Raw genomic sequence first — 18,664 nt, 5'->3', positions numbered from 1 at the left:
GTCGACACAATCATAAACAATAAAATGGTAACCGCCACCACAGGGTCGAACTGTTCCGAAAAACATTGCACAAACGTAGCAGGTACGATTTGTTAGCAGAAAAGAGAGCAACGAAAGAAACATATTCTGTCGCGATTGAAATGCCTCGAAAAGGGAAGTATGGTGTTTGTCACAGCTTCACAGCGGATTTGAGCGTGCATGTTGCCTTTTCATGTACGCGTGCTTTTGCGTGACCTCAGATCGCACTTTCACCCTCTACAACTGTTTGTACCTCAACTATTTCTAACATTATCTGAAATATTCAAACAACACTGGTTCTGTCTCAACATTTTCTGCAATATATTTAACAAATTTTCCTATTTCCGATGGTTCCTTGATACGTGGTTAAGGCCCTTGCAGATTGCTGTCATACTCTTGCGTGCAGTAATTGCAGCACATAAACCCTGTTCCGGTGTAACGCTATGAATCAGCCTATGCTAGCCAAATGACCAGCAGCTAACTTCCTGACTGTGAGGTCACCCCAGCTAGATCCCCTCGACCCGGATATGTAGTAAACACATAACTACCTTAAAATTTTCCTGCCAAACGCGGGCAACGTCGCATATGCTATTTCATTAACAGCGCAGGGCAGCGAAATGTGGCATAGTCTTATTATTGTCAGTCTCGACAAAGTTTTTTGATGTGTGCCAAGACACGTCTCTTCACCAACTCTTATATAGCAGATAACAACTTACTGCGACAGAAGACAAAATGAATAATGCGTATCTTTTAATATGTGACCAGCCCTGCAGGACATGTATGCTAACTGAGACAACGTTCCTCAATATGGGCTCGCCTATATTGTAAACTGATCCTTCCGGACAATAGGTCGGTAGCCTAGTTAAGGCAGTTAGGACTTAGCCGTCGTACAACGCAATTTTATCGTGAGAAGTTTAACTTCCTTATGCCAACAATGAATCGTCCAAGCAAATTCTGGAGTAACCCGCAATGTTTGAACAGTTCTCAATTAGTTTAAGCCCTTGTAATTATGCTAAGCAATGCGCACCACTGTCACTAGTAATTACATGTTTGATTGGTTTACCGTTTGTCTAAAAAGCTGTACATACAAAAATTAAAACGGATTTTTTCGCTGTGACAAAACAGATTACCTAACTAAAAAAGATTTAAGTGCCCACATTTAATTTCATTCCAAGCACATTGCCACATTATAGAAAACTATACATGGGAAATTAAATTCGACTTGTTGCGTAGGTTAAGCGGCAACTTCCATTTGGCGCGTATATACTGTCGTCAATATGATCACGAGCCGTTTCATCACAACATCCAACTGTCGCAAAAGAGCATTTCCTATACGTAGGGGGCGAAGATATTGTCGGCTCCCGGAGCTTCACATTGTCAAAACAAACTAAACGTCATTGGCAAAAAACGAGGTTTCTCGAAAGGTATTGACATTTTAATCATGAAGACCGAAGTCACGAATTTCCGGCAAAAATTTGTTCGAAAAATAATTTTCAAAATCAGCACCGTTTTGTCACAAATTATTCGGGTTACAAGTTTTGTTAAATTCCTTCAGTTATTGCAAAGCTGCAGACAGGGTGTCAGCTTTGCAATATTATGGCTTTTTTTGCACATATCCTTCAGTTATATTTCATGCGATGTATACAGTGTATGTATATAATATTGTATAGGTACTGTGACCACAGCCGGTAAAAATACTTCTATGTGGCATTTAAAAGGCAGAACCCTACATGAATTACAACCCGTCAGCTTGCATTTGGTCTTCAAATCAGGCGGTTGTTTGCCTTATAATAAAAACACAACATCGTCATTGCACGTTTGTAAAGCGATCTTACCGCACACAAACTGTGCGAGTTCACAAGAGTTTAGACGGCAACGTGTTACAGGAAGAAATTCCTTAAAGTTTCAGGTTATTTGGCTCCAAACCGTATAATGTTACCCACGCACGCCTGATTCCTGACCTTACATAACCTTTCCCAGAAGTTAAAGCAACGAGGAAAAGACCGCACTCTTGCGGAAGGCTTACTTCAGCGTAAGGAATGTGTTAAGTGTATAAGATTAGAACGAATTAAAATTGACTGCATTGTACACGTGCAACTGTGGCATGCGTATAGTTTCTTTATAGCGTAATATTTTGTGTAATTAGCCAGATTTTATAGCTAAGAACGCACCTCAATCAGAAGGTCCTTGACCACAAATATGTATTTCCTTTTACCTCCGATCAGTGCAACATATAGGTCTGCATACCTCGCAGTACGCTTAAAATCCGGGCCATTTGTTTTACTACACCCTAAAACAAAACTATAACACCAACTTCTTAAACCTTCTGGAAAATCCACTGGACGCAAATGAAACCCTCTGTTGCCGCCTGCGGACCTGACGTTAGGATAATAGGAAAACGTACATCCTGCCAGGCTCGTAACCCGCTTCTAGTAGGCAAACACAAGTTTCCGAAAATTTTCAGTTGCGCCACGGTGACGAATTGCCTCCACCCAGACGTGACAAATCTGCTGTAAGGAACTTTATCGATAGCACGTTCAAAAAACTGTTGATCAACCGAGGCGTTTGCGGATATCTGCTGGGTGCGTTCAATCAAACAAACAGCTCAACAGTTAATTTCCTAGGTTTTGCCCGCAGTTGAACCACTTAAATGTTTATTTTTTGTTGTTTCTTAAATCTTTTTCGTTTCAATTTATATTTCGTTATGTCTTTGATCAACCAGTAAGTTATTTTTTCCAAAACAGTAGTTTTTCAAGGAAAACATTGCAAATGATTTAGTCAACCTTTTACTTAAACTACAGCAACTAAAAAAATAAAGAAATGTATAATATAGAATGTAGATCAAATGTATACATAGAATTGTCTATTGCATATAAATAAATAATAATAAAAACCTATTCTGTTGTCATGGTAAACGGGTTTTGATTTCTATGAACAAAATTCCCCTTGTGAAAAATAAATCAATCAAAATATTTAATTAATCCGCAACTTTTCACTTAACTTTTGTGTTCTTACTTGACCTTTTATGTTACGTTTGTTTTAAAATATGTCGTTTGGCTTATAAACTAACATTATCATTAAAACAATGCACACTGTGGTGTATGTAGAAGAAAATGTTTGCTAGTTTTGAGTCAAATGCAACGGATTAATATAAACAAGACTAATTTGAGAGAATTGTTTTCAAATGAAAGTAAAGTGGTTGGGGCGGCAAGTTGTCGCAATTTTGTTGTTTAATTTTACGCTAGAACGGATATTTAATTCATTTACGAGCAATGTCTGAAAAAAAACATACACTGTTTGTGAAAAATCTACCGCCAGGACTTAATCGCGAAGAGAAGATAAGGTTGTTTGAGTTATTTGGTGCCAAAGATATTCGAATTATGCCAGACCATGGTCGCTTTAAGAACTCTGCTTTCGTCACGTTTGCCTCTTCCGAGGATACTAAAGAGGCTTTGACCAGATTGCATCAATTAGAAATACTAGACTACGTCCTTTGCGTCGAATTTGCAAAAAAATCGCACGACAGTTATTTAAAAATTGACACAGATAATGAAGGAAGAAAATCAGAAGAACAGAAGAAATCTGAGGACTCTAAAGAAACTGCCTCAAAAATCAGCAAAAGATGTAAGTTTTGTCAAAGATTGCCTCCGGTTGCACCTGAATATGGACTTGAATATCCATTGAATCCTGGTTTAAAATACTTGTACCCCGAGCCAAACTCCAACATTCTTTTGAACATCTGCGCAGCCCTCGTAACTGTACCAAAGTTTTACACACAGGTTTTGCATCTGATGAACAAGTTAAACATGTTTTGTCCATTTTCTCCTGCAACGAACATACCACCCATACTGGTTGAACACATTAAACATTCATTGGGTGTTGAAACTTTTGACCCTGCTATGCAATACAAAGAAGATATTGAAACTATAAATGATGAATCAGAGTATGAAAGCAGTGAAGATGAAAGGAACGGGTTCAATCTAGACATTTTGCCTCCAGAAAAGATTATAAAGACTTTGAAAAGAAAACAAAAGTCCATTTCAAAATCACCAAGGAGGAAACTTGCCAGGTTTAAAGATCCAGACACCCACCTTGTCAGCGTGAGCCATAACAAAATATCTTCAGAAGAACCATTTGAAAAGTTTGATACAACTGCTGGTAAATCAATTACGATGAAACTGCCTTTAACCATGGAAAACCCAGACAATTTTGTACAGTCAGATGTTGCAAATGAAGATGACAATACTGGATTCGGTCGCATTATGCCAAAGCACCAGGAAGAATCTTCAGCAGAAAATCAAGGCAGTGGTGACTACAATGTATCATTTGACTTCATGACACGTAAACAACTAGAATCTGGAAGGTTGAGTTCAAAAGAAATGTCATCAAATTCATTGTTTACAAACTATCGTCCCGGAGAGCCATCCTGTCGCTTGTACATTAAAAACCTTTCAAAAAAGGTAACGGACAAGGATATCAGATATATTTTTGGTGGATTTATTGACTTTAACAATGAGGAGGAGGCGAATATGTTCGATGTACGTGTGATGACCCAGGGCCGCATGAAAGGACAAGCATTTGTTGGCATGCCAAGTATTGAAAAGGCCAAACAGGCATTAAAATGTGTCAATGGTTACCAACTTATTGGCAAACCAATGGTTGTACTCTATGCAAGGTCTGCAAAACCAAAGAATGATGATGTTTGAATAAAAGAAAATGTGTGAATTTTACAGATTTATTACTGCATATCTAACACGTACAATCATGTTCACAAATAAAACTAACATGTTTTACTGGCATAGAATTGACAGATTTGTTGTGTAATATACAGATCCACAAAAATCATATCTCCGAATTTGTGACATAATAACATGTAATTCCGACATAACATGTTATTTGCAATACCTATTTATTCCCTTTAATATGCAAAAATTGTGCAGGCTTTGGAATAATTAGGAAATAATAAATCGGTAACAATGCCTTTATCAAGCACAGAAAATCGTTCATACCAACTTAACCTGGATCAGCAAAAGAGAAATGTCTTTGTTACTCAGCTCAATGAACAACCCATTGAAGGTATATAAATCACCTCTTGTTGGTACCAGCCACATTGCTAAGTCCTAAAAATTAAAACACATGTATTTATTAAAAATATTTTAATCGATTTTGTGTGCCTTACACAAATATTATACTGTTAGTAAAGTTCCGTAGATATGCTGTATTTATACTTAATATTTGTAGATGATGATATCAGACGATTTCCAGTTGTCAAGGAAACTGCAGATAAACTTCTGCACACAGGCATTAACACCTTGCAGAAGACTTCACTGCTCCGCAAAGCTGTGGAAGTTGAGGAAATTGATCAGGAACTTTCAATTAAGAGGGAAGAATTTAGAAAAAGAATGGCTGAGAACAAGGCCAAAGAAGAATCTTTAAAAAAGAGGCAGGAAAAAATCAAAGATCGTGTGACAAAGTTTGATCGTTTCTTGAAAGAAAACGATGCTAAACGTGCCCGGGCTCTTCGCAAATATCAACTGGAGGTCAAAGATAACAAAGTTAAAACCAAGGAACTCCAAGAGATAAAGGGTGATTTGGAGAAAACAAAAGACAGTAAAGCTGCTTTAATAAAGAAGTTGGAAAGCTACAAGAAATACGAAGACTATATGATGAGAGTCATTGATGTTCTACCAGAAAATTACCTTGAAATGACTGGAGACAACATGATACAGAGTGTAATTCAGCGATATGAGGGTCTTGCTGCAACTCACTCGAACTTAGTGCAGCGAAATGTGCAAATGACTGCAGAGATTGAAAGTGGACAACATGAACTTGAGGAGATGAAACAAGAACGAGTAAGGCAAAAACTTGTGATCAACAGTCAAATGTCAGAGCTGCAGACATACCAGGAGTCCTTGACACAGCGTGTAAAACGTCTTGAACAAGAAGCTGGTGACACATCTCTCTCCCATCGCAGCCTAGTGGGTGAAATAGGTCGCATTACAATGGCAATAAACAACCTGTCCGATTCGTGCCATACAAGACACTGGCCACCTCTTTCTGAAATGTCTTACATAGACAAGTTGAACATGATAAACCAGCACTTTTCAGAACAGATCAAGGTGGTCAAAATGCTACAGCGTCTTAGTGAAAACAGACAAAGTGTGAGTTCTGGAAAGCCTGCTGCTACTAATGAACCAAACACTGCAGGCAATGTAAATGACACTGTAAAACATGACCCAAGTCAGTCAGCACCCACTGATTTGGCAAAACGAAAGGGAAAACATGCAACCAAAGGCTTCAATGAACAACTTAAAACCATTTCGGAGTCGACCACAGAGTAAACAGGCGTATGTGGTTCCCTGTATTGCTAGTTTTTTTAATTATGGTACCTCTCAAAAGTAGTTACTGATAGGACGTAATGGCATGTTTTCATCTAGAAGTTCCCCAAGTGTATGAGAGCCTGTTTATTGTACATATTTTTTTTTAACAAAAATATGTACACAAAAGCACCATGTGTTTTTATATTTCTTCCTACACTTATCCTTTTGTGCAAGGTTGTTTTTTGCAAATAATACTGTGATATTGTTTAATTCTAATGTGTTTAGAGCTTTGAAAATGTTTTGCATTATTACAAAAACTTCCATCTAAAGTATGGTGATCTGTCTACTGAACATAGTATCGCACTAAACCAATTCATTTCACCTTTTGCAATTGGGCGTGTTTTACAAGGAGACAAAACAATGAAGAAGCACAATTGATTCCGGACAATCGTGAAACCCAACTCCTTGAGGTTACAAAAGCGACTTCACAAACATATGGACAAGGGGCATAGCCTTTCGCCATTTCAACATTCCAGGATGCTGTAATAGATCCATAATCTTAGTATAAAAGTATGGACTGAGAACTAATCTTTGACAGTTCCTTATCAGTCAGGGCCCAATGCTTTGCCATAAATATTGCTACAATAAATCGTGGAAATTAACAATGGTTTTAACAAATACTGTGAAAATTTGTTTTCGTTCCAAGAAACACATTTGTTGCAAGCAAGGCACTGTATTATTACAATGACAGTCACAAAAAACAAGCAAAAATTAAATGCGCATTGTGAGGAAATTTCGTCGGAATGAAGAAAAATGTCACATGGGCAAGTTTGTGCACAATTACGTGAATAATAATTTGTAGATGCCAGGCCAAATCCATCCAATTCTAAACACACATAATTTACTTTTTACCCAAAACAACAACTGTCTTGTGTACTAATACTTTTTAACTGAAATTAAAACTTTGATGTTTTTCTCTACTGTTTGAAAAGGTTTGGGAAAAACACTTCACGGGAGGAAATAGTGGAAAGGTTTGTACTAGTCTCTCGACAGTGGACTAAAATTGTTGCAGATGTTTATCCGCTACCATTCCTTATTCTTGTTGTACTAGGTTGCGTAATACAGGGGAACGAAGGATTGTCTTATGCAAGAGCTTGTAAGTGCTGACGCCCAAAATCAGAAAATAAACAAAACACATAACAAAGGGTTAAATAGGCAAAGGCCAATCTCGTGGTTACATAGCAAAAGGGCTCTTTAGATGAGGTGCGTTAATTGACTGTCGCAGCGTGAGTATCGGACGGTATGCGAAAAAATTACAAGCGTTCGTCGCAGCAAAATTGCACTTGGAGCCATAAAAATAATACACCAATTAATATTCGACGTAAAAAAGGGCCAAAGCACAGCGCCAAGGTATATAAAAAGGGGAATTAATCGCACCCCAACAAAACGTGCAGTTGCCAGTTTTAGGTATTTGATTTACACAAAGTGTAAGCAAATACGTAACACAATTACCATCTGGTCTACACCGTTTCGTAGGAGAAACATGTGGTGTTTTCAGCAGCGGTAGCACGCGTGTTAACTGGTGCTTCGCTAATCCAACAACATATATAATTACTATCCAGGAAATTAACACGAAGTCATCAAAAATACGAAACTAAATAATAAAAAAGCAACACATTCAAATACGCGTAGGTAGCGAATGTACTATCTTGATCAAACACTGCCAACACTCGACTACCGATACGCACGTTTCTAATGCACAAAGAGCATTTACGAGACCCCTGTAACAATTTTCAGCAGTTAAACTGCATTGGCGCAAAAAACTTCACGCTCGAAAAACTAAAGGCTGCTTGTGGTGGGCAAGGACGCGGTGATTGCATATTGTTGATTGCATAAATTATGAGCATGATGCATGTAAGAGGTCTAAAACTATTGAATTTCCTGGTAGCAAAGAGCGCCACACAACGACTACTGCGACTAAAAAATATCTGCCACTTAGCGACGCAGAGCCAATTTTAGCGAGCTGATCATAAGACTGCGTGAAGTGATGGGTAAAAAAATATTCGAGACTGCGATAAGGTAACGTCAATGACGTATTAATAGGTTAGGGGGTCGGGAAAAGATCGTAGGTAAAAGATGCCAAGCACGTCAAGGGGGACCAACCCACCGTTTTATTTCATATTTATTGGTCGTGATTAGTACCTTAGATGTGGGCAGCGTACAAAGGTTTAAGACCATACAACTACACACGGCAGATAGAAAGTGAGTGTTTGCTTCGTTGTTTTCTAGAACCTTCAGAATCGACTCCAAAATCTTACTGAAAATGTACTCGTATGTCCAACAGTTGAGCGTGGTCCGCTATGGGTCGCATATCCTAAAAAGTGTTATATTCCACGGAACAAAATGACGCGGATACTTAAGTGCACGGAGGTAGGTTTGAGTGCTAACAACACTGGACGCGTAAATTGAAACATACATGAGCGGTAATGTAGTGGCTGGGGTAACGTCGTTACCACGGCAAAGCATATACGCAATGTCTGGAATAATAGGATATTGCGAATAAGCGAAATAAGGCTGGTGTGAAGGAACACGGAAATGTACCAGCTACTACAGGGGCACAATCAGTGTTTTATGCCTGAATGCGTAAAACGTTCAAAAGCAAATGTACCGATCAAAAAGAACCAAATGTAAAAACGTATGATGGGATAATCAGGCTAAATTACAATCGAGCTTTGGGCCAAGGTTTTCATGGCCCCACTTCAAACGTCCTAGGGATACAAACAAAGCTGTCCACTTGCGTCAATATGACGTAACAATAACACAAAGGCGACCGAATTATTACCTCACAATCGCCTTGGTCGGAAACCGGTGCACCAGAAGACTTTCGGACTTCGACATCGTGGTTAGAGCAAGCGGGGTTTCTTCTCCTCTTCCCATCGACGTCCCGTCGCCTCTGTCGCCCACATCGCTTGTTTTCGACGAAAGCGCGGCGTCGGGATCGTCAGACTCCGCGCTGGCGCCGCCAAGACTCGACATGAGATGATCACCGCGAGCCAAATGCGACTGAAATTGGTAACGGTCCGACGCGCGGTATCCGCAGACATTGCACTCGAGCGGTTCGTGGAAACCATGGCAACCGGCGTGGATCGCAAACATCACGTGATCGAGGAAGAGACAGTGACAATGGGAACACACGTAAGCTTTCAGTTCCTGGATGTCTCCGTCTGCTTCAGGAGTCATGAAGATGCTGATGCCGGAACGGGATGCATCTCCCATCTTCAGGTTTCCCGTGGATCTAGCGTTGCTTCCTTCCTGCTTCACGCCTGACATCAGTTCCTCCCTCTTGCCCAATCTCTCGGTCGAAAGGTCAAGTGACGTCGAACCGGGGCTGCTGACGTAACGAGGCATTCTAACCGTTGATTGGTTGCCTCTTCCAGGTGATGGTTTGGAATTATAATAACCATTCTCAGTCTGAAGAGACAAACAAGACTGCTTTTACACATAGATAATACGTCACTGAATTAACAAAATATGACAAAACGATTCATAGACCTTCTCAACCACTTAAACTGTGTAAAGGGATACGATGTTACTAAAACACATCAGTTGTTTACATGAAAGTTAACTAATGTCTCTCAATGTCTCTGAGACTAATGTCTCCAGTGTTCATTTGCACTCATTTATAGTATCAAGACTTTGCTATGCGCACCTCCTTTATATCCAGGCCGTGGCTTGTTTCTCTAATGCCGGGAACACGTTCGGTCATGTAGCGTGGACGCTTTCGCTTCGCGCTGCCCGAGAGCTTTTCACCATAGTTGCTGTTTTGAAAGTTGGACTCTGCGTTCGCATAGATGCTGCTAAGGTAACTCCCCACATCTGTGAAGGAAATATTGAGGAGTGTTTGTAAAAATTTTAACGTTTGTTGCACAAAACACGGCAATTGGCAACAACATTACGAAGAGGACGCATGTTTTACAGAAGATAAACTGTGGTACTTATTCGTTTAATTTTTTAGGGCTAATATAGGTACATGTAGCATTGCGTTATCTCAAATATCTTAGGAACATTTTATCAAAACAATCACATTCTCATTCATTCAGCAGCTAGCAACAAAACAAGTACGTCACCAAATAATGAAAACAACAAAAATGCAGAAAGCAACGTAAATGAAACCTTTGGCGCTGCTATAAGCGGTAAATGCACTCTTCACGGCTTCAATCGGTGTAATTCGGCCGTTTTGCTGATCGTTCGAATCCGTGGTCGCCAACACGAACTCGCCGTCGATGCGCGGCCGCTTGGTGGTGCTAGGTATCGCCTCCGCTTCGCTGGAGTTGGCGACGGGAGCTGCTCGAGTGCACAAGCAAACTTAGGGTCAAGGGTCAGGCAAAAAATGAGAAGGCGTGCAACGCGTAAGATTTCTATGTTTCTTACGGCGGAAACAGTTAACAAAATTCATGCAATAATTATATAGCCAAGGGTTTGGCAGATGTTTACCGTTAATGTAGGGCCTTTTCGCCGAAAAATCGATTGCCACATCTTGTTGAGGTGACATTCTTTCCTGCGTTACATAAATAAAGATAAATGATAATGCCCTCTGCGGTATTTATACTGACATAAAATTAAATTTAAACACCAACCTCAGAATCGAGTCTCGATAAGTTCTCCTGTAGTTGACGCTGTTGCATCATGGTGCTAAGTAGCGAGGGCATAAACTGCAGGGCACTTGCAACAGAATTTCCCATAAATCCCTGATTGGTTGGCTTCGGCGTCTCAGTTGAAGTTGGAGTCTCGCGAAATCTTGTAAACTTCTGCGGGTTGGAAGCTTTCCTTTTCCCGCTGCTGCTTGGCGCTGATCCAGAACCTTGTTGCATGAAGGAGGTAGCAGCGCTTAAACCCATCAGTTGCTGTTGACTTTGCAACGCTGTAGGCATCACGGCTGGAAGGATCCTCTGTAAAGCCTGTGCCTGCTGACTGTATGACGAGTGAATTGGAGAATGCTTGTTCGATATTTTGTCGGTATTCTTGGCCGGCGAGGCAGAATTGCTTTGTTGACCTGAACATGTAAATGAACATATTTTAATCCCATCCCGTAGTGTTTTTTTTTTATTGATAGCTTACACTCGCTGTTTAAGGTGTAATGATCAATCGAATAAGTTAAAAAAACGATGGTGGTTGCCTCGGTTGTGACTAATGTAAGTACACGGGAATTAATCTACTTATTGACAGTAATGGAGTCACAGATTCGAAGAGATGCGGCGTAAAACTACCAAAGAAAGGAAATGTGGACACAACCAAGCAAAAACAATAACATTGGTACACTTATTCACTATACTGCTACAAAACCCACAATGCAAGTTAAGCGGGCAAAAAGAACGTTGCAATTAGTTCTACTAACAATATTGCCGTCATTGATACAAATCATAAATCGTCGTTCCTATCCACAAAAAGTAATTTATCCTCACTTGAGCGCCATCAAAACCGTGGCAATTAATAGGGCAACTTTAGCCTAATTAAAGCTCTTTATAATGTCAACCGAGTGTTGCTCACTCCACAGTGTGTTGACCACAACTTATAGGCTAAATAAAGCTACACATAGGATGGTCACAGGGTCGCAAATGGATTTTGGCCGCCTAACGACCTGTCTTCCTGCTGTGCAGCATATAATGACATCAAAGCAACCGGCTAAGACCCTACTTTTGTTTCCCGTTTACCGAAAGCCTAAGCCTGCACGCGCATTAATACTGTTTCAAACTGAAGTACTTTGGGCTTTAAATTCCCGCACATAAATTTGCACTGCAACTAGCCTTTATGGTTAAATGCGGGACTGCAGTGTGTAATTTCACACTTCACATTGTGGAATAAAAATTGCAATGTATTGTGTAATTAGCGGTTTGCAATGTGACATGAACGATGCTTTACGATTTAAACTCACTAAGCAACCCATTATAAGCACCTATATAGTTATACTTTAAAACTTTTAACAAGGCGTAGCGCAAAATGTTGGATAATATCGTAAAAGATAAGGTCAACAGGTGTTTATAAACAGCAGTGTTTTTGTTAAAATGCATCATAATGCTGACCTGAAAAAGGTAATAAACAAAATTGTACCAGAACAAATTAATCTAACCCATGAGGGCTTTTTCTTCCTTGAAATATCAAGTTAAGTTAACAGAAGACTTGGATAAATAATAAGCATTTTATCACGTCGTACCTTGCGAAACAGGGTCATTCTTGTATGGACATTGATACTCATGCTCTTTCAGCGATTGCCGAGACTTGTAGCTTCTTGCACAATAAACGCACCGGTATGGACGAACGTCTAAAACGCGAAAATAAATGTCCACATTACAATGCTACAATATGGACCAAGCTACAGTGAGATATGGTCCAATTACGCACTCAAGAGCGCCTCATGTGAAGCCACGTTGTTTTCTACTTAATTTGGGTCTTACACGTGCTTATTGGTTTGCTACAGTCGTTTTCGAAGCAGTTGACCTTTTGAAATCTACTGTTAAATGGATAAACGCTATATATCAAGTTAAATGTTGCAAACGCAATACCTGTTTGGCTGAGAATAGTTCTTTTTGGGTATCGACAAATAATGCTTTTACGTTTACGTCAAAATTTATTCTATCAATTGATGTTTTAAAACAATACTAACATTTCTTTCCATTGCCAATTCAAGATTGGTTTCAGAAAGCAAGTTACCGATTAAACAGACGGACTGTTTATTGCCCTGTTTAAATTAGGCCTAGATATAAACGAACCTGAATGGATTCTCATGTGGCCGTTCAACGCGTCCCTTCGACGGCACCTGTACGAACACACGGGACATTGGTACGGTTTCTCTTCAGAGTGAATCTTGTAGTGTCTCCGGAGGTTTCCCTTCTGGGTGAACGCCACGCCGCAGATGTTGCATTTGAATGGGCGCTCGCCTGAAATAGCCATTTGACTTTAAACGTTTGACAAGGCTGTTTTTTTGCATAGTGTAGTGTGAACATAAAGCAACACTATGCAACATTGGGTCGTAATTGTATGAAACAAAATGCATGATCAGTTTCCTATTCAAATGGAATCTTGCAGAGTTTTAAATTGTGCCTAATTTTTGGCATTTAACATTGAATACTTCTATCTAAAAAATGTATATATGCATTAAGCGCCATTAATTATAAATGAAAGAACACTTTTCCTTTTGTATTTAAATTATTTAGCCATAATTATGTAGCAGTTCCCAATCTTAATCGTAATAAACGTGGTAAGGAAATGCAACTTTGGAACCTACCAGTGTGCGACCTGATGTGGACCTGATAATGACTCTGGCCAGCACAAATCAAGCCGCATTCCTCACAAGTGATCAGATTAAGGTTCCTAGCTTGCGATTTCGACTCAGAAGTGCCTGTGCTTGTCGCCGAGCCTGTACGAGAACAGAAAGGACATGGGTTAATCCTGGATTTGTGCGAACACCGACGAGCAACTTTGAACCCGCGAGGCCCTTTACTTCCAGGTGCCTCAATTGAAACTTGCCACGTAGCAAGCTGCAGTTTTATTGCGTTTAATACAAGAAGTATAGGACACTAATGCCTAATCTATTTTTAGTAACTGAATAATTGAATATTCATAAAAGCGCGCTGGATATTAAAACGAACAAAATGGGAAAACATAAAGATACTGGAAAACCACATAGAAAAATAAATCAAGGCAAATTTCATTATTTATGTGTCATATTTTGAATGTGTTCATGCCATAGTCATGATGAAAAAAACGTTTTGGTTCATTTCACGCGAGTTCCGATATGACCAGGTGATCTGATTTTCAAGCTTTGTTTAAGGCAATGGTGTCAAAACGTTTTCGCTTCCACTAAAAAAAAAAGATTGTTTTGAAAATAAATGAGTTGTGCACGCTAAAAGCTTGGTTCTACGTACATGTTATACACCTAGTTGACCAAACAGGTTGATTGGTTGATTGATTAATTCACAACAACATTGGAGGACTTTGCACACGTTATAAACTCGCCAATAGTCCGGAACAGCAGCGGGGCGAATATAATGTTAGGAAGGGTGAATCACATACATTGCGACCATTGTGCGCCGCCGGCCAAACTCTGCTGACAGGTTGGAAACTGTTTTCATTGGTTAGTCATTGGGCGCCTAGCCAATGTGCGCTTTTTTGATGGCACACAAATACGTAAAGTTTGACAGCTGAGCGTGAGTGATCATTTGGTACAGTGGTTTAACAAATTAAATATATCCCAACAAAAATAATGGGCAGCACAAACCGACTCACAAACGCCATAAAAAAGCATCAACCGCGTCCGCAAAAAGAGCAAGCAAAACAACACTGCAAACCCTTGCTTGAGGCGTGAAGCCGATTTCCCGTGAGTTAACGTACGAAACATAAACATTCCTGCCCTCTTCCAGAAACTGGGCTGACGACAAAGCGAGGCAGAGCCCAAATTAATTAAGGCACAGCGCTAGGGTAGGAAGACTTCCCTTAACTCATCGCTTTAGCGTAAACAGTGACAAAACTGCTGCACAGGACGCCGACGGCCAGCGCCAACGTTCGGGTTCACTAACATGAAGTCCCAGTTACTGAGCATTTCCCTGGCTGCTGGATTGTACCAATGGTTGTATATGTGGCTGCTTTGTTAAAAGTTGTGTAAAAACTGCATAGTCCGTACGTGAGTTGACACATTTGCTATTAAGCATACTGGAAAGAAAGCCAATCCTTACAACTTTACCTAATTTGCAATGTATTTATACACAAAATGTGTAAATACCCCTAGGTTACTGTTGGATTGACTGTGAGAAGTTGCGTTCAGCAGCAAACTGCTTTTCTGACAAGAAATTAATATTCCTGCATCCTTGTTTTGAAATGCCACAGTCAACGACAATTAAAAATATTGACAGAAAATTCGAGACCATACCGAAAACGGAAAGTTAGATCCAACATTCGATCTATACATATTTGTATATTTATCGTAAGCATTGTGTTGCAACATTACGCGGCGGGGAGAATTGTACGTGAAATTATCAGGCGTCTTTCGATGATTTCACGATCTTACAACTGGAGAAAATTCTCAATACTCAAAAATCAGGTGCTCTCCCTCCATTCTCTTTACACGTGGATTTAAGTCTGCGGCCGCGGTGCAACTATAGCATCAGGTGACGCGTCAGTGCCTGTTTTGGTGGAATTTCTGTGCCGCCCGAGTTCGAATAGATGTTGTTGAGTTGAGATTAAGGACGGACAATGAATTTCCCGGTATGGTTGTTTTTCTGCATGACGATACACGAAGGCACGAGAAAAGCGGGGTTCGTCGTAACGGGACAAACTGGAATTACCTGCCGCAATTATCTGGTTCGAAGGTTTTTGTGTTATTTTCGAACCACCTATATAGGTACAGGTGATCAGAAAAGTCTAATAATAAACTATATTATATATATTACATCATAGATTGGGACGCTCTTTTTCCAAAAAAGTCTAAAGCTCCAATAGCCGAGAAAATGTCTACAGAAATTGCGCTACCATCAAAGGCCATTATTACGAAACCAATGTTGTCTTTGAAGTTTTGTGTTAAAAGCACTTACGACGCTGAACTGTCTGCGAATTTATTTTTCTTAAACAAGATGTTACCACACTTTACCAGTCAGTTTGCGCCACCCCTGCGTCAGCAAACCACCCAACTACGCAGACAATCGGTCAAGTTTGCCGCCAAATTAATTGCGATGACTTCACAGCGGACAACTTTTAAGCCTCTCACTTTGGAGTACCGCAGAGGTATTGTTATTGTGCGGGCGGAATTTTGGATGACGTCACTTGCAATGGATGAGCGTCGAACGAGCGGAAGTTCGCTTAATCCAAGCAACAACTTCCCTTCGTGTTTTGAAGCTAAAATTGCGACATCATAACATAGGGGAGCTCGTCCTAAACAGCCAGAGTCCTCCACAAATACGTATTAGTGATGAAGTTCCGGCGCGTTTTTTGGCGTGTTTACGTAAAAGCAAAAGCCTGTTTTTTGTTGCGTGTTGTCATTTTGTTGATGCCAAAGTGTTTAGGGAACATAGGTCTATCGCGTTCCTAATCGCTTATTGGACTGCGTTGGGCAAGCAGTTTTCTAAACCTATACCACACGAAATCTGTAAAAAGGAACATGTCTTTGTATCAGATACCGCACTCTTTTAATAACACGGTATAAATAGTACCTATGTGCAAGTTGCTAAATGCCCTCTCACCTGCTGAGAGTTGTGAAGGGCTGGCGGTTTGAAGGGACCGGTTTAGGTTGCTTGGCGATCCCATTGTTGGTGACTGGGTGAAACGTGGGGCAGAAGTGCGGTCTGTTTGTTCGGATGTGGGGCTCCCTTGCTCTTGTTTACAATCCTGCTGTTCATCGCCTTGGAAGAAATAGAACATTAGGTTTTTTTCATAATTCAGGGACTTTTGTGTTTTGTTATGTAGCTTTGTGTGATTCTTGGACATGACGTGTTATTTATTTTCATTTGGAAACAAACAGATTGAAGGGGATTTATCCCTGTTATTTATATGTCAACGAAGAGATTTATAATATTGAGCTTCTCTCGCTGGCAGCTACATTTTTTATGGATGAAAAACAGTCAAACTCGACTGTCAAGTCATGACCCAAAAGTAATCCAATCTCTATTAGAACGCGTGGCTGATGTCGTTACAGTTCTTCTTAAACGAGGGCGTTCGGAATAATAATAGGCGATAGATGCCAAGCAGAGGTTATTGGCGTTTCCATTATCGGTTAAGTTATCCCAACAGACAGGCAATCAATTTGTAACATGTTGGTTTAATTAGGCAGAGATTGCGAGAGAGAGGGGCTGGGAGTCGGTTCCGATCATTCTTCTCGACTTTAACGTTCCTAGTTTGGCGTCTAACGCGAGCGTTCATGTCGTTGTTCGCGAATAAATCACAAAATGTCGATTCCAAGAACGAGCGACCTTCAGTCAGCTATCCGCCCTTTGTAATACGGAGTTGCGCTACCAGTCTACAGTGATCGATTAGATCTGCGAGCACTTCCATGCGAGCAATAGAACAGCGGATACTTGCTATCGATCATACACGAAAACAGCGCTCGCCGCCGCATGCGTTCCATGCAACGCGATTGAGCGGACGAACTGCATGACGCACTACAAGTAAAAAATTGGTCGGGCATTTAAAGTCGTTAATAAATGCCAATGCCAAACAGTTGGTCGTGATGAAAACCCTGAATCAATTCTGACAAAAAGCTAAGTTTTTGTCGCTTACCTTTAAACCGCAACGTAGCAAGATTTTTATTTCTCGTAAATTTAATCTCAAGAAAAGAAACGGGACGAGTAACCAGATACGCGTTTAAAAATCTTACTTTTGAACGTAACAGTTGGCACCACTAAACAGTAACATATCCCCTTCGATTACAAGTAACTCGCAACGCCTGCTCGGCACAAGCAAAATAAAATATAGAAATTGTGTTTGCACCTTCACACGGTAAATCCCAATAGCAAATTGTGGAGCACGGCAATTCTTTAAAGACATCTTAATTTTTTTCACAATTTCTTACTTTCTGCGTTCGGCGTGTCACGAGGCGGTGACGTCACCTCGCTGTCAGGGCCCTTCCAGGCGTCTAGGTCATTGGACAGTGACGTGTCGTGAGGTGCGGAGTCGGAATTGACATCATTTGGATCTGTAGGATTGCTTGCCTCCATGCTAGCCGCAGGCATCACACCGGCTTCTGTCAACATAAGACACAGGACCATTGTTTCGCCATAATGCCATTTCTTACTAGTAACAATGCCTAACAATGGCCGCGTTCGATACTTTAGAAGGCACGTTTTTTTAAAGAGATTTGCGGGTGCACGGCTCTTGGCGCTAAGCGCCATTTTGATTTTCCGTTAACTGCTAGACTGTAACAAAAATGCCTACTTTTGTATGTTAGTTAATTGAAACATGGCATTTTGTTGTAAATGTCAGATTAGTAAACTATTGAATACTTTCAATGCGTGCAACTGTTTTCTTACTTTCCAGTTTATATATGTATCCAACTTCCTTTTCAAACACCAATGTGGAACATTACAAAAACAATAATAACCTACTATACCTACAACTAATAGAAATATTCTAAACAATGAGAAACGAAAATAGTTAAACACATCCTCAAATAAGTGAAAACGCTTACATGTGAAGCTACTTATATATACTCTACTCTTATTTCTTTCTCATGACACTGCACATCATATGCCCAATCCAAGTCTGTAGTATGAACCTGACGAAAAACACGACACCCACGTATGAGCGACACAAATTGTTATGAAACTGAATCACCAGATTGAAAT

General features: G+C 40.2%; 3 protein-coding genes across 4 annotated transcripts; 2 read left to right on the top strand and 1 right to left on the bottom strand.

Annotated features, from left to right (window-relative positions):
- The first annotated feature begins 3,212 nt into the window (after positions 1 to 3,212).
- Positions 3,213 to 4,758, top strand: LOC145913416 (RNA-binding region-containing protein 3-like). Its single transcript, XM_083001066.1, has one exon. It carries the CDS (start codon positions 3,291 to 3,293, stop codon positions 4,722 to 4,724), a length of 1,434 nt encoding a protein of 477 aa, XP_082857192.1. The 5' UTR covers positions 3,213 to 3,290; the 3' UTR covers positions 4,725 to 4,758.
- A 198-nt stretch (positions 4,759 to 4,956) lies between these two features.
- LOC145913417 (coiled-coil domain-containing protein 42 homolog) lies at positions 4,957 to 6,620 on the top strand. Its single transcript, XM_083001067.1, has 2 exons — positions 4,957 to 5,094; positions 5,260 to 6,620. The coding sequence occupies exons 1-2, from the start codon at positions 4,995 to 4,997 to the stop codon at positions 6,357 to 6,359; spliced, it is 1,200 nt and encodes a 399-aa protein (XP_082857193.1). The 5' UTR covers positions 4,957 to 4,994; the 3' UTR covers positions 6,360 to 6,620.
- Positions 6,621 to 7,057: 437 nt separating this feature from the next.
- LOC145913298 (ikaros family zinc finger protein-like) lies at positions 7,058 to 18,451 on the bottom strand. Of its 2 annotated transcripts, XM_083000907.1 has the most exons (11): positions 18,350 to 18,451; positions 17,893 to 18,063; positions 16,568 to 16,726; positions 13,621 to 13,752; positions 13,106 to 13,273; positions 12,550 to 12,657; positions 10,976 to 11,391; positions 10,833 to 10,896; positions 10,512 to 10,682; positions 10,048 to 10,214; positions 7,058 to 9,809 (listed from the first exon to the last, which is right to left on the bottom strand). In XM_083000907.1, exons 2-11 carry the CDS (start codon positions 18,050 to 18,052, stop codon positions 9,177 to 9,179), a joined length of 2,178 nt encoding a protein of 725 aa, XP_082857033.1. In that variant the 5' UTR covers positions 18,053 to 18,063; positions 18,350 to 18,451; the 3' UTR covers positions 7,058 to 9,176. The 2 variants fall into 2 exon arrangements, with proteins under 2 accessions (XP_082857033.1, XP_082857034.1); XM_083000908.1 differs by lacking the exon at positions 10,512 to 10,682.
- Between the last annotated feature and the right edge of the window lie 213 nt (positions 18,452 to 18,664).

Source organism: Ascidia mentula, chromosome 9 (genome assembly GCF_947561715.1).
Source record: "Ascidia mentula chromosome 9, kaAscMent1.1, whole genome shotgun sequence".
Taxonomy (NCBI): domain Eukaryota; kingdom Metazoa; phylum Chordata; class Ascidiacea; order Phlebobranchia; family Ascidiidae; genus Ascidia; species Ascidia mentula.
This window is presented reverse-complemented; position numbering and strand designations above follow the sequence as displayed.